The 15038-nt window shown below is 36.2% G+C and overlaps 1 protein-coding gene across 1 annotated transcript in view; it reads left to right on the plus strand.

The window, feature by feature from the left end:
- Positions 1-12478, plus strand: part of Scn7a (sodium voltage-gated channel alpha subunit 7) — an 81873-nt gene extending 69395 nt beyond the window's left edge. The window contains exons 20-25 of the mRNA XM_055600406.1: positions 2666-2944; positions 3634-3687; positions 4062-4199; positions 7466-7570; positions 8117-8387; positions 10390-12478. Coding sequence (XP_055456381.1) covers positions 2666-2944; positions 3634-3687; positions 4062-4199; positions 7466-7570; positions 8117-8387; positions 10390-11453 — 1911 coding nt within the window. The 3' untranslated portion in view covers positions 11454-12478. The remainder of the gene's footprint in view (positions 1-2665; positions 2945-3633; positions 3688-4061; positions 4200-7465; positions 7571-8116; positions 8388-10389) is intronic.
- Positions 12479-15038: the final 2560 nt, after the last annotated feature.

Genomic DNA, 15038 nt, shown 5'->3' on the forward strand with positions numbered 1-15038 from the left:
AAAAGCAATTCCTAACCTTAGCTCTTCAGTAAGTAATAGGGCTCAGGAACCCCTCTCTACTCCATGATGGAATGTTGACTTGTTTAATCTGTGTTGGCGGCCACAGCTGCTGCCAGTTCATGAATGCAGGGGTCCTGTCATGTCTTAAATATGCCGTTTCACTCTGCTCATTTTTAATCTATGGCTCTTACAATCCTTCTGCCTTTTATTCTGCCATGGTTCCTGAGTCTTGAAGAGGAAGAATGATTTAAATGTTCCACTTGTGCCTTAACACTCTGCATTCACTTATTCATTCTCTTTACATCCATCAGTTGATTCTGCTTTAGTCATTATTAAGTGCACAAAGGGAGTTCTGGTGACGTCTAAAGCTCGCATCAATCTACAGATAGAGAAACACAAATTTACAAGACATTTTGATTACATGTCCATTTAGCAAAATAATAGGCAGTAGAAGTATACCTGGGGTTTGTTAATTCCCAAAGCATGTGTTCTTGAGCAGTTTTACAGCACGGGGCATCTATCCTCCTGAGGTAGACACCTTAGCTGCCCAGAAATCAGATAATTATCTCTATAACATTCTCATGTCTCCCCTTGGCCATAGCTTGTCTCATCAGTCATTATTACAGTTCACAGCATTCACAGTTGATGGAGATGTTTGAGGACTTGACCTGTAGCAGTCTGCATAGCACATTCTGGCATTATGAAATTTAGTATGGAGGCAGATTCTTAGTCAGTACCAACGTGATTTCTCCAGGTCCTGTGACCAATGTGTATGGTGCCTTTAGCAATTGGGTCTTGTCATTGAGTTCTGGAGAGAGACCAAAGGCAAGGACCATAACTTTGTATTGTACTGGAACCTCAGGGTCACCTCTGGCCAACAACTCAACCTACCTGCCCTAAGCTTTTTATTTAGCAATATTTGGCTTTTGGAATAAGCATCATCCCCTATGTAGGGAAGCTTCAATTGAACTTTTATATAAATGTGTATACATATTTATACATAAATATAATATACATTTATATAAAAGTTTATAAAATAGTAGGCTTCCATACAGCTTTAGAAATGTACCTTGCTGTTAGTTGTCCCTCCCCCAGCTCCTACCCCAGTTAAACCTTGCTCCTTATTATTCCTTTATCGTCCTTCATTTCACCTGTGTTCTGTTCTCCCCCTTCCCTGAAGATATTCATTATCCATTGACAACAATGGTCCCTTTTTGGTTTAAATTAAACACAATGAAGAGACTCAATAGGAGTAATAAGTAACATGCAAAGTTCGTATTCCCGTGTGCGGGCTACCACATTCAGTATAGTGCTTTCCAGCGCAATCCATTTACACAGACATTCCACAATTTCATTTTTCTTCACAACTGAATGAAATTCTTTTGTATGTTGATACCTCCTTTTAATTATCTGTTCACCAGTTGAAGGTCATCTCAGCTTTTCCCATGTCTGAACTAAACTGGGGTACGATGAATATTATATGATGTATATTACTAAATTAAAATAAATTCACTTAAAGTCACATATCACACACAGTCAATTTTTACCGGTCCTTTCTCCCTCCCTCTGATTCTAAAGGCTTCTCTGAACAATATGAAGAAAACTGTTGGATTCAAATATATAAATGCCAAAATATCTACAATATCAACAAAAGTTCTGTGGCTTCATTTTAGAGTTATGATAAATCAATTGAAAATATAACATAATTAGAAACATTAACCCTAGGAAACAAATATGTGACATATAAGCAAAGAAATATGGAAAAAAATATAAATACATTAATGCTTAAAAGAGAAAAAGGAAAATGTTTAGACTGATGATGGAAAAAAGGATTGATGGGGCTTCTGGAGTAGAAAAGAAATAAAAAAAAATATAAATTCCTAAAGAAAGTAAAACAGACTGCCAAGGTTTAAGGGATTCTGTTGGATATTGAAAGCAGTTCAATTTTGACCCTACCGTTTCTGTGTAGTAATAAAAACTAAGTTCTAATTATATTGCTAGAGAGAGAAGAGAAAATGAAATCAATGATTTCAGACTGGTGTTTACATTTGGGATGTGGATTCATTAACCCAACTTCTCACTCTGGTAGCTGGTGTTCACCTTTAGGGATTTATTCTCTTAAACTCAGTCTGGCTCTTTAGTAGCATCGTTCAGTGAGGAGCTGCTCTGTTTCCTGAGCCAATCTATTTCTTTGACTTCACTAATACATCAGTTTCTGCTCTGTATTTCCTGTGCCCTTGTTTCATTTTCTCCTTTGCAAGTCCTTCCTTCCAAAGCTCATAACCCTAAAGTCAGTTCACAGTCCATTCCCTACCACTTTTATGTATTTTATACAGTCTAATTCATGCACTGAGTTTAAATTATCTTAGCTATTCTAATATAGTATAGAATTCACTGAAATGAAGATTTAGCCTAGTGTTTGAACTAATCAGTTCTGTTGCCCGTTAATGTTGTATGAAAATTTGAAAATATGTTGACTTAGCATATTTTTATTAAAACTGAATAGTTGTTTAGTTATTCCAGTATTTTCATATAAAGTATTCAAATTCTAAATATGCATTTTACTGACTCAATATGATACTGTATAAGTAAGTACCTTTAATCTGATCAGAATTGGAATGTTTTCCCCTTTCTTTTTTAAAATGTTCATTTTCTTATACTCCAGGTGGTTCTGAGGGCCTTGATTAAAACAACATTGCCCACTCTGAGCGTATTTCTGGTCTGCCTAATGACCTGGCTGCTTTTCAGTGTTATTGGAGTACACTTATTTGCTGGCAAGTTCTATGCATGCATTGACCCAACAAGTGGAGAAAGATTCCCTGTGTTTGAGGTTATGAATAAGAGTCAATGTGAAAGCCTGGTATTTAATGAATCGATGCCCTGGGAGAATTCAAAATTTAACTTTGATAATGTTGGAAATAGTTTTCTTTCTTTGCTCCAAATGGTGAGTACACTCTTTGACCTATTTAAAATAAAATTTGCACTCAAGCTAGAGCAAGCTTGCATTTAGACAGAATGTGGACAATGAACAGAATTACTTATAAAATTCCAAGCCGTTATTAACTGATAGATAACAATTATGAGATACATGCTTTCCTAGGCTTCTTTGAAGTTCCAAGAAAATACAGTCCCTGATCCTGTGAGTGAAACACGAGGAAATGACAGTGCAGCCTAAGGGGAGGAAAAGGCATGACTTCACGATTGCCACTCTTGCTCATTGTAACAGGGTCACAGCTTTTCAGTCTAGCTTGGATTGCCACTGTCTCTACACTACCGAACATACTGAGTGATGCTACTTTGTGTTATGATATCTATTCAAAAATCACATGAGGCCACAAGCAGTATTTTGATGGTTATTGTTATATAGTTAGAATTTTAGTACAGTTCCCTTTGTCTCCCTTGTTTTATCAAAACCATATTAAATATTTTATGAATTTTAAATGAATTAGGTAAAGATAATGTAATCTGACAATGAACATGTCGAATGTCTTAGTTACACAGTATTTTTGAAGTGTGGCAAGCCTCACTGTCCAGTGTTTTAGAGTACTAAACAAAAAGAAATTAATTAAGGTTTACTTCTTATTTACCAGGAAAAGTTCTGGATAAGATTCACATATATCTTACTTTCAACAGGCAACATTTAATGGATGGATCAGTATTATGAATTCAGCAGTTGATTCTGTTGGTGTAAGTATCAGACATTCCTAATGTCACTGTCAAGGTGATAACTTAAGCACAGGTAACAACAGTGATTTATAAAGATTAAATTTCAAATTTGGTATTTCATGGGCACTGAATATAATTCCAATAACATATGCAAAAAACTGAGGGCCAGTTATCTTACTTGAAGGATTATCATCTTTTTAAAATAATAACTAAACCAAATACACTTTTAAAATATCAAATGAACAAAGCCACTGAAACTATTGCACCGAGAAACCAGGAGAGCATTTCCTTTATTTGTCAGGGTCGGATTTTTCTTGTCATCATTTGTCTTCTGAGTCTCATGTTTTAACAGGTTAATATACATAGTGTGCTCATTTTTTCACATTCAATTTTAGGTAAACATGCAGCCTAATTTTGAATACAACCTCTACATGTATACTTATTTTATCATCTTTGTGGTCTTTGGATTATTTCTCCCACTGTGTATGCTGATCGGTGCTATTGTCAGTAATTTCAACAAGCAAAAAATTAAGATAAGTATAAATATTCTTTCTGCATGCTTAAAAATCAAACAGCTTTACAAAATCTTTTTTAGAATTTTCTTATTGGTTTGTTGTTATTTTTACATTGTATGAATATAATAGAACAATATTAATGTTCTTGTGCATTGTAAACATTACAAAAATGCTCAATTTTGTTGTATCTGTGATATTCAAAATATATTCAGACAAGAGTTAAATTTTAAAAGGTTCTGCATCTATGTGTGTGTTTATAAATAATAGAGTAGTGAAAGTCAAATAACAAAACCTTGCTTTTTCCATACACAAATATATGCATATGCCCAGAAAAAAAAATTTCTCTTTGAAATAAGGTCTCACTATTATTTGGAGTAAGCACATGATAATTTCAAAAGGCATTGCCAAAGTACAAGTAAGGTAAGTTTTGCAGTCAAGCACAGGACATAAATTATGACATATAGAAATTAAATGTAGTTTAGATTTGATATTGAGCAGGCAATGAAGTATTTCCAGGAATACATCAAATTATTGAGATTTAATGGGCTCAGATTCAATTTTAAGATACTTCTGTCTCCACCTATAGGCATCATCATTCCTATCCAAAGGATGGATGTACATTTCTGTATGTGTGTGTGTGTGTGTGCATGTTTTGGCACATATGTGTGTATGTTCAGGTGTATGTGAACATATGTGGACAAAGGTCAACTTACGGTCTCATTCCTGAGGTGTGGCATCTCCTTTTTGTTTGCTTGCTTGCTTGAGGTAAGTTCTCTCCCTAGCCACTGACCCAGAACTCATTAAGTAGGTTAGCCTGGCCAGTGCACCGCAGGGATCTATCTGTCTCTGCCTCCCCCAGCCTTAGTTTTGCCTGTGAGGTCATCATGCAGAATTTTTCACCTGGGTTCTAAAGATCAAATTCAGGTCCTCTTGCTTGCAAGGCAAGCATGTTGCCATCAGGCATCTCCCTAGCCCGGGAAGAGTTGTGACTTCAATGTGCTCTAGGGCTCCAGAGTCATAACCAGTTTGGTGTAGTCTATGATATATATATAATTAAACATATATTAAAATTAAAATAAATGTCTTTATTATTATTATATAGTATTAAATATATTTATTTAATTACATATATTTAATTTTCTTTACAGTTTATTCACTTTAGATACCAATTGTAGCCCCCTCCCTCATCTGCTCACCTTCCCAACATCCCTTCCTTTTCCTCCTACCCCCCACCCCTAGTTCACTGAAAATTGCATTCCTCCTCCCCTACTTCAGACCCTCGTCTATCAAGTCCCATCAGGACTTGGATTCTCTTCCTCTGTTGGCTGGCAAGGTTGTCCTGCCAGGGGGGAAATGATAAAAGAGCAGGCAACCCAGTCTATGTCAGAGAGAGCCCCCACTCCCCTTTGTGGTAACCCAGAACCAGAAAGACACTCATGGTATATATTCACTTATGAGTGGATGGATATTAGCCATGTAATACAGGAAAACCATAGTAAAATCTACAGATCTAAAGAAGCTAAACAAGGAGGACCCTAGAAAAGATGCTTAAATCTCATTCAGAAGGCAAAAAGGGTAGACACCGGAAGTGGTAGAAGAGAGGAAAAAGGGTGGGAACCTACTATAGAGGGTCCTCTGAAAGACTTCACCCAGTAGGGGATCAAAGCAAGTATAGAAACCCACAGCCAAACTTTTGGCAGAGCACAAGGGAGTCTTAGGGAAAAAGTGGGGAAAGGGTAAAAGGACACAGAGAAGATAGGAGCTCCACAATGAGACCAACAAAATTAAATTATCTGAGCCCAGGCGAGGGCCTGAAGAGACTGATGCATCGACCGAGGACCATGCAAGGAGAGGACTAGACACCCTGCTCAGATGTAGCCCGTAGGCAGCTCAGTCTCCCTTTGGATCCCCTAGAGAGCTCTTTTTGAAGTAGAGAAAGTGGTAGGCCATAAACCCAAGCCATATGAATGTTTAACAGTGTGGGTCTGCTACTTAGAGGGACCAGAAAGCCCAGTGACTGGGACTCAGTTGACTTGATACTGTAGCATCCTAGGACAGAATATTAAAGTTTGTTTCTGGGCCACATGATGGTGATGCGTTTCCATTCCTGTCCATAATCTGACTCAGAGCATAAACAATCACTCTTCCTCTGATTAAAGACACTCTTCAATTTATATATTTCATATGAGATACTGAATTAGCAATAGAAATACAAAATGAATGAGAGAGTGCTGTTCAGTAAGTCCTTTATGCTTCTAGAATTATTTTTAAAAATCTTTTGGTTGCATTTGCAAAATATGGCTGTATTTGAATTTATAAAAGTACAAATTTACCCAATTCTAATTTCACTGACTTCTGCTTGCTAAACAACTCAAACATTATCTATTAAATTCAGTTTTTTTATGGTGGGGCTTTCTGTGTCTTCACTGTGTCTCCTCGTCTCACTAACTGAAAAGAGGAAAGGGCAATGAAGATGGTTGAGCATTGTATATTCCGTGTATTTTCTATGGATTTTCATATCTAAATGCCAAAGCTTGACTGTGTAAAGAATGAAGTCTAATTTTCTAAAATGTACATCAGTAAATGGAAAGGATTAACTGAGGTGTGATTTTCATGTATCTTTTGTTGGTGGAAAATTCTTTTTTATTCATCAATTCAATTTACATCTTTGTCATAGGTCCCTCCCTTTTTCTCCTCCCAGTCCTGCTCACCTTCCCACATCCTCCCTCCCCCTACTTCTTAAGAATAGGGGAGTCCTCACCGCATTCAGACACCCCAGATCATCTGTTCACAGGAGGACTGAGTTGGTCTTCCTCCCTTGTGGCCTGGCAGGGCAGTCCCATCAGGGGGAAGTGATCAAAAAGCAGGTGACATAGTCCATGTCAGAGATATTCCCCACTCCCCTGACTATTGAGCCAACATGAAGCCTAAGATGCCCACCAGGTATTTACAAGTAGAGGACCTAACCATTATCATCCTCAGTGAGGTAACAAAGACCCAGAAAGACACTCATGGTATGCACTCACTTGTGAGTGGATTTTAATCATATAGTACAGGATAGACATACTACAATGTACAGACCCCATAAAATAAGTAACAAGGAGGACCCTAGAGAGGACATGTAACTCTCAGTCATAATGGGAAATAGAATAGACAGAGGTAATGGTGGAAGAGTGGGAACAAGGACCATCAGAGCCAATAAACCGGGGCTCAGAGGGACCGATGAATTCAAAGCACCAACCAAAGACAGTGCACATATCTTTTTTTTCAATTTATTTTTTTACCAGGGAGGATCAAATATGTTTATAACAGTGAACCAGAAAAAACAGTACCGGTCACTGAAGAAGCTCTTGTATGCAGACTCTCAGAGACCAGCACCCCGCCCCATAGTAAGAAAATATTATTTTGCATCTTTAAAAAAAATGTTCATTTCATTCAGGCTACAAATATAGCTGTCTGGCAGAGTTTTTGTCTAACAAATTCTACGTCCTATCTTCAATCACTGGCATCAAAAAATAAATAAACCTCTTTGCTAAGAAATAAAAATCAAAACTTTTATTTATCATTTTATGAATTAAAAATGTTTTTTTAAATTATTAACAATAGGTTCAGTGCAGTGGATCATGCCTTTAATCCCAGAATTTGGAAAGTTGAGAGAGGAGGATCAGGAAGTCATGACTGGTCTCTGCAACATAGCAAGTTTGAGACCAGCTGGGTTACATTATCCTGTCTCAGAGTAAAGAGTCAAATACAATGCAATACTATGTGCATATATATGCATATATATAATGCTTCTTGACAAAAATTATAAAATACATTGTTTGACAGATTCAAGTGGTTTTTTTTATTAGTTTAAGAGGAAACTTGTTAGAATCCAGAAACTTTGCATACATGTGTATCTTGTTAATAAAGATTACCTTTTTCTTTACCTACAGAACAAGTTTCAAGGCTTCGTTTTTGACCTAGTAACACATCGTGTCTTTAATGTTATCGTCATACTTCTTATCTGTTTCCAAGCAACAACCATTATGATACAAAACGATGAGCAGAGTTCACAAATGGAAGCTGCTGTCTACTGGATGAACTCCATTTTTGTCATGCTGTTCACTCTGGAATGCATACTGAAGCTCACTGCCTTCCACTGCCACTATTTCACCAATGCATGGAATGTTCATGATTTTATGGTGGTCGTTTTCTCCATTACAGGTAGTGTTTGCTCTTGTCAAATTTTCCTTTATTGTATTAGTTCAGTTTCTCACAGTGCATACTGAGATAGTGGCCCTTAGGAAGCAAAATGATAAGACCATTTTTTTTTTCCCCACAAAAGGATAGATCACTATTTGCAATATATATATATATATATATATATATATATATATATATATATATATACAATCACTACTTTCTGGGTGAGAAAATATATCTTATATATTAAAAAAATCTTAAAAGTATCTCTCACAAACACATGATACCTGCTTGTTTGTCTGTAATCTATCACATGCCAGGCTGCCATGAAAAAGAGTTCTGTTTATTAAAATGAAATGTCTTTTTAAAGCTTATTAAGATTCCTTACTTTTGAAATTTTTAAAATATTCCCAACTTTCCCAGCATTAGAATTTTAGTATTTAGGAATTTTCATAACAGAAAACATGTATAAACTGCCTGCCAAATTTGCTTTCAGAAATTTCACTCTTTCAGTAGAATAATGAATTCACGTCACTGAACTACTGAGAGTAAAGTGTAAGAAGCTTGATGGAAAAGAAGCTTGATGGAGATCTGGATAGGCAATGGGAAGAAAGCAAGTGAATTACAGATGTACAGCAACTGAAGGAGAAGTTGAAGAATAAGCAGGAATAGAAAAAGCAGCCATAGAGAAGGCTGTTTTAAACTTGAATCTCTAATCTTCTGGGCTAGTCAGTCATCTTTTCAAGGCACTGATGTAGTCAACTGAAGTAAAATACTGAGTAGTATAAAGTTGAGATGGTGAAAGAAGTGAGGTGCGCCCTTGGATGGTTTACTGAGAGAGATGCTGAGGTGAACAAGGAGGATGTGATCCAGTTTCTAAAGCCTTCAGCTGAGTGTATGATGAGGGTTGTGTGGTTCACAGAGTAAGGACATGATAAGAAAGGATTGAGTTGAACAGTATAATCCAGAGTCAGAAATGTATCTTATCTCTTACTAAAAATGATTGGACAAACTGTGCTTGGGAGTCACGCCGGAAAGAGACAAAGATACTTATTCTGTCTTTTTGCCTGCAAAATGTAGAGTGAGGAGAATATGTCTTCTGAGATTGAAAGTGTTTCATGGAAAATAATGTCACCAGAAGAGTCAGATTTTTAGATAAGAGCTTTAATTTCCTCGTAGGGTACATGTGGATAAATTTGTGCACAATTACATGAGAATGCCTCTTGAATAATGGAACAATCTGGAAGACAGGGGAGAGATGGAAATTTGGCTAATGTGGAAGAGTCACTAACATACATTAGAGAAAATACATCATGTCAGAACCCCACAAATGTGCCATCTTTGAGGCATGATACTTCCTCTCAGGAAATATACCAAATCTCCATGCCATTGTCCCCCGTGACCTTCTCAATAAAAAACCAACATGAAGCAGTAAGGAGATACATATTCTACTCATATTTGAAGTTATTTGGACTAAAAAACTATTTATAAAAGAAATATTACAATCTCTGAAACACTTAATCATACATTTTATAGTCATAATTATTAATAATGTCTCCCGGACTTGCATTCCATTCATCTTTAATAACTATCAGAAGTTAATGGATTATAAAATCTTTGAGAGAAATATTATTCATCTTCCCATATTTGAATGATACATTTTTAAAGCATTAGATATGAGTAAATTTGAGCAAAATTTATTAATCCAACAATGTTAGAAAAGTTTCAACTATTGACCTATAGTGTGGCTCTATCTAGTCATCTGTGATTTCAAAAATATCTTAAGATGACAGCGCAATAGAATTTTCTTCTAAGTTTTGGTACAGATCTTGGTCATTAATGTAATTATTACTTAGCTAACCCAATATTTACTATTCTGATACATGAGATAGGTTAAGTGATGGAGTAATAGTAGATTCATGAATGATAGAAAACCAGATTATCTGCAAAATAAATTCTGTTTTCTATATAGAGTTGCATTTGGATAATTCTGTTGTCTCCTTGTATCTTTCCTCACACTAAGGACTGTTGCTGCCTATGACAATCGGACAATACTTTGTGCCTCCTTCACTTGTACAACTGATACTTCTCTCTCGGGTCATCCACATCCTGCGTCCTGGGAAAGGACCGAAGGCGTTCTATGATCTGATGCTCTCCTTGATGCTGTCTCTCCCAGCATTGCTGAACATTAGTCTGCTCATCTTCCTGGTCATGTTCATCTATGCCATCTTTGGAATGTACAACTTTGCCTATGTTAAAAAAGAAGCTGGAATTAATGATGTGTCCAACTTTGAGACCTTTGGAAGCAGTATGCTCTGCCTCTTTCAAGTTACAATATTTTCTGGTTGGGATGGGATGCTGTATGCCATTTTCAACAGTCAGTGGTCTGACTGTGATCCTGATAAAATTAATCCTGGGACTCAGGTCAGAGGAGATTGTGGGAGCCCTTCTGTTGGGATTTTTTATTTTGTCAGTTACATCCTCATTTCATGGCTGATCATTGTTAATATGTACATTGTTGTGATCATGGAGTTTTTAAGTATTCCTTCTAAGAAAAAAGCCAGGACCTTGAGCGAAGATGACTTTAAGAAATTCTTCCAGGTATGGAACAGGTTTGACCCTGATAGGACCCAGTACATAGACTCCAGCAAGCTTTCAGATTTTGCAGCTTCCCTTGATCCTCCTCTTTTCATGGCAAAACCAAACAAGGGCCAGCTTGTGGCTTTGGATCTCCCTATGGCAGCAGGGGACAGGATTCACTGCCTTGACATCTTACTTGCCTTTACGAAAAGAGTCATGGGAAAAGATGAGAGGGTAGAAAAAATGCTTTCAGAGATAGAATCTGGGTTTTTGTTAGCGAACCCTTTCAAAATCACGTATGAACCAATCACAACTACCTTGAAACGCAAACAAGAGGCAGTGTCAGCAACAATCATCCAGCGTGCATATAAAAGTTACCGCTTAAGGCAAAATGACAAAAACATATCAGATAGCCCTATAAAAGGTCATGACCGAGATGATCCTGCCTCTAAGAGTGTCTATTCTGACAAAACTGAGGAAAAAACGTCTCTTCAAACCCAGATCTAGTTGCACTTCACACTTCTACTTTCTTCACGCGTCCCCCAACCTCTAAAAGCTTAACTAAGCATGAGCACTGATCACACAGCAGAGATAATGGTCACGTGTATTAACGGAGGCTACTGTCGTGTTTGGGCTGCTTAATTTTTTTTTCTCTACATGGCTTGTCTGGCATTTACTTCCTTAAAGTGAGATTGTGCTTCAGAAGTAGGAAGATACTGCATTAAATCACAAACATTCACAAACAAATACTGCCGGGTGGAAGGGGAAAATGCAGTTCTTCAGAAAGTGCCTTTCAGTTCTGTCATAGAGACTTCTGGGCTAATTTACAAGATAAGTTTCTTAAAATGTTTGATTGAAAATCATCTTTGCTTTTTTTCTTCTTGTTTTTTGATATGTTTGGTTTTTTGTTTGTTTGTTTGTTTTGCTGCTCTTTGTTAGTTTAGATATTAGATATTTCGTTGTTTTGGGACTACTGGTTCCTCATTGTGCTGGTAACCAATACGTGAGCTCTAGCTCAGCAACAGATGGGGCCTTCAGAGCAAGAAGCACAGAAGAAATTACACTTTAAGTACATTTTCTGTATTTTCTTCACATTTATTCCATTTTAAAAGTACACATTACGAAAAGAATATAATAGAGATAAATGTTAATGGACTAAAGCTTTACCTTATTATTAAAAACGATGTATTTTTTACCATTTCATAGCTGGTGCATGCTATCACATAAATTAGAAGAGTTGAGGGCAGCCAGCCTGTATAGGAATTTTCAGTGCCCTGACCATTAATTAGGAAACTGGTCTCTTAAAAGTTCTTTTCATTGCACTTTGTGCTTCTTGTAACTTAAAAAAAAAAAAAGTAATCTGTCAAACAACAAGGACTGTGAACTAAGAGACAAAGGTTTTTAAGTTGGTGTTTTATGACATCGTTAAATGCAAATGAGTTGTAGTGCTCATTTACATTTTCCTTTCTTATTTGTTGTATAAAAGTCACACTAAAAGTACTCACTTAAATGTTTTATATTTGAGAATCTGTAAAATAGCCAACATTAGTTTTAACTACTAATATTATTTTTATTAATATAAATAGTTGATTTTCACTCATTGATAAGATTGTTTACTTCCCTCATGTATTTTGAGAATCTGATATTTTCTCCATTTTGTATAAAAAACTGATTTCACTGTGCCTATAAAGTTCTCCAGAATTAAAAAAGAAAAAAATATATATTCTGTTGACTTATGTAACAAGCTTAAAATGCGTTTTATGAAACTCAGCATACTGTATTTTTAATGAACGCATGGTCTTGAGCCTTAACTCCTGTAACCAACTTCTGCTCCTCAGAAACTTAATAACTTTACCAACTTGCCTTGGAAGACAATCTAAGTGAACGTGGTTTCAGAGTCTGGTTTTGGTTTGTTTTTTTTTTTTTGTTTTGTTTTGTTTTGTTTTTTTTGTTTTTTTTTGTTTTTCTATACAAGTATTCTTCTTTCACCTTTTGCTCTGCCATGTGTTGGGTACAGGAGGCATGGGGGTGTAACTGGTGCCAGCTTCCGTGTTTCCTCCGCTTCTCAGTTTTCCACTTCCTGGGAACACCTTAATGTGGAAATTGCTACAGATACTAAAACTAAATCACAACCCGCTTCCGTGAGTCTCATGTAGATGACACACTGAGTTTAAAAATCATTTTGTTTTTACTTGTAAAGAATGGTAGGTAATCAGCATCCAATACTGCAGGAAGTTTCATTTCTAAAAGATTGTTGTCATGTATTCATCCTCCTTTTGAGATACCGCAGAAAATAAATATCACCTGCTAAGTGCACTTGGCTTTGTTTGTTTTGTATTATTGTTTTAAAAGACAGGTTGGCAAATCTGATTAGTAAAATCTTTTTTTTTAATTCTTTATTAATTACACTTTATTCACTTTGTATCCCCCCTGTGGTTCCCCTCTCCTCCCGTCCCAATCCCTCCCTTCCTCCGCCCTCTGCATGCATGCCCCTCCCCAAGTCCTCTGATGGGGAGTCTTCTTTTCCTTCCTTCTGACCCTAGTCAATTAGGTCTCATCAGGAGTGGCTGCATTGTCTTCTTTTGTGGCCTGGTAATGCTGCTTCCCTACTCACTCACATAGACATAGAATATAGGATAAACCTACTAAAATCTGTACACCTAAAGAAACTAATCAAGAGGGAGGACTCTTGCTAAAATGCTCAGTTCCTATCCAGAGAAGCAAATAGGGTGGACATCAAAAGAAGGAGAAAAGAGAGAACAAGTCAGGAGCCTGACACAGAGGACCTCTGGAAGGCTCTGCCCTGGAGACTGTCAATGCAGATGCTGAGACTTGTGGGCAACCTTTGGGCAGAGTGCAGGGAATCTTAGGAAAGAAGGGGGAAACAGTAAGACTAGTAAAATCTTAATATTGTGTAATGTTTACACAATATCCATATGTTCATTCTCAAAACTCAGGAGTGAAAACTGTTAGGCTCCCTTTAGATCTCTGATGTTTACCTGTCAGTGTATGATCAGCTGTCAGATATGTGAAAGAGCAAGAAGAGATTTTTAGTAGGACTCACATTGAATTTGAAATTCATTTAGGTGTTAGTATAGTCTCCATAATTAGTCTTCTATTTTACTAATGCAGAATGTATTTTGGTTTTATTTAGAGGCTAATCTATTCTAAGGTCTTTTTTTGAAAACAATTTTTATTTCATTGGATTTCATGTTTCCTTTCCTCACTTTTGTTGATTTCTACTATTATTGTTAGGATTTTTTTTCTTTCTGCTCACTTATTATTATTCTGTTCTTAATTTTTGTGCAGTAGAAAATTGTTTCTTCATGACTAATATGCCTTAAAAAGAATTTTTATATTTAGTTTCACCCTAACATGCTAATGTGTTATGTTTGTTTACATTCAGTTCTATATCTTCTGTTTAGATATATACAAAAATGTGAGACTTAATTAAACAAATTTCATTTGTATTATATAGGACATTACCCAGTAAGTTAAGAACATGCATTCTTTTTAGAAGCTGTGGATAATTTATGAGAACTGAACATCTTCTGGTCCATAACATAGGTTTTCATGAATATTGGAGAATGGGTGTCACATAAATCATGCTCTCTGACCACAGTGAAATTTAGGTAAAAATTAAAAGGGAAATATTTTAAAGTGTAGGTAGGCACCTGTATTCATGTACACACAGATGCACACACACTTAAAATAATCACTATATTTTATGAATAGAACTAAGATTGTTTCACTTTAGTATGTTTTAAAACATCCTATTGTATATAGGTTCACTCTGCTAGACTGTGTTTCATTTGCAGAAGTGTGACTGAATTCTGTATCTTTTCAGCATTCCTTTAATGCTTCTCCTTTGTTCCCTGAGTTTGTTCTGTTTAATTTCTATGTTTAGAATTTTCCTGTTTGCCTATATGTAATTTGTAGTTTTGTAGTATTTGTAGTTTTGATTCGTTATGGCCTAAGCACATGTAATTTCAATTCATTTACTTATGAATCATCTGTTGGCCAAATATTGTTCTATTTCAGACACTGCTCATGGACATATAATAGCATGTGTTCTGCCATTATTGAATGGAG

This window comes from Psammomys obesus, unplaced genomic scaffold (genome assembly GCF_907164565.1).
Source record: "Psammomys obesus unplaced genomic scaffold, mPsaObe1.curated_primary_1811, whole genome shotgun sequence".
In the NCBI taxonomy this organism is placed as follows: domain Eukaryota; kingdom Metazoa; phylum Chordata; class Mammalia; order Rodentia; family Muridae; genus Psammomys; species Psammomys obesus.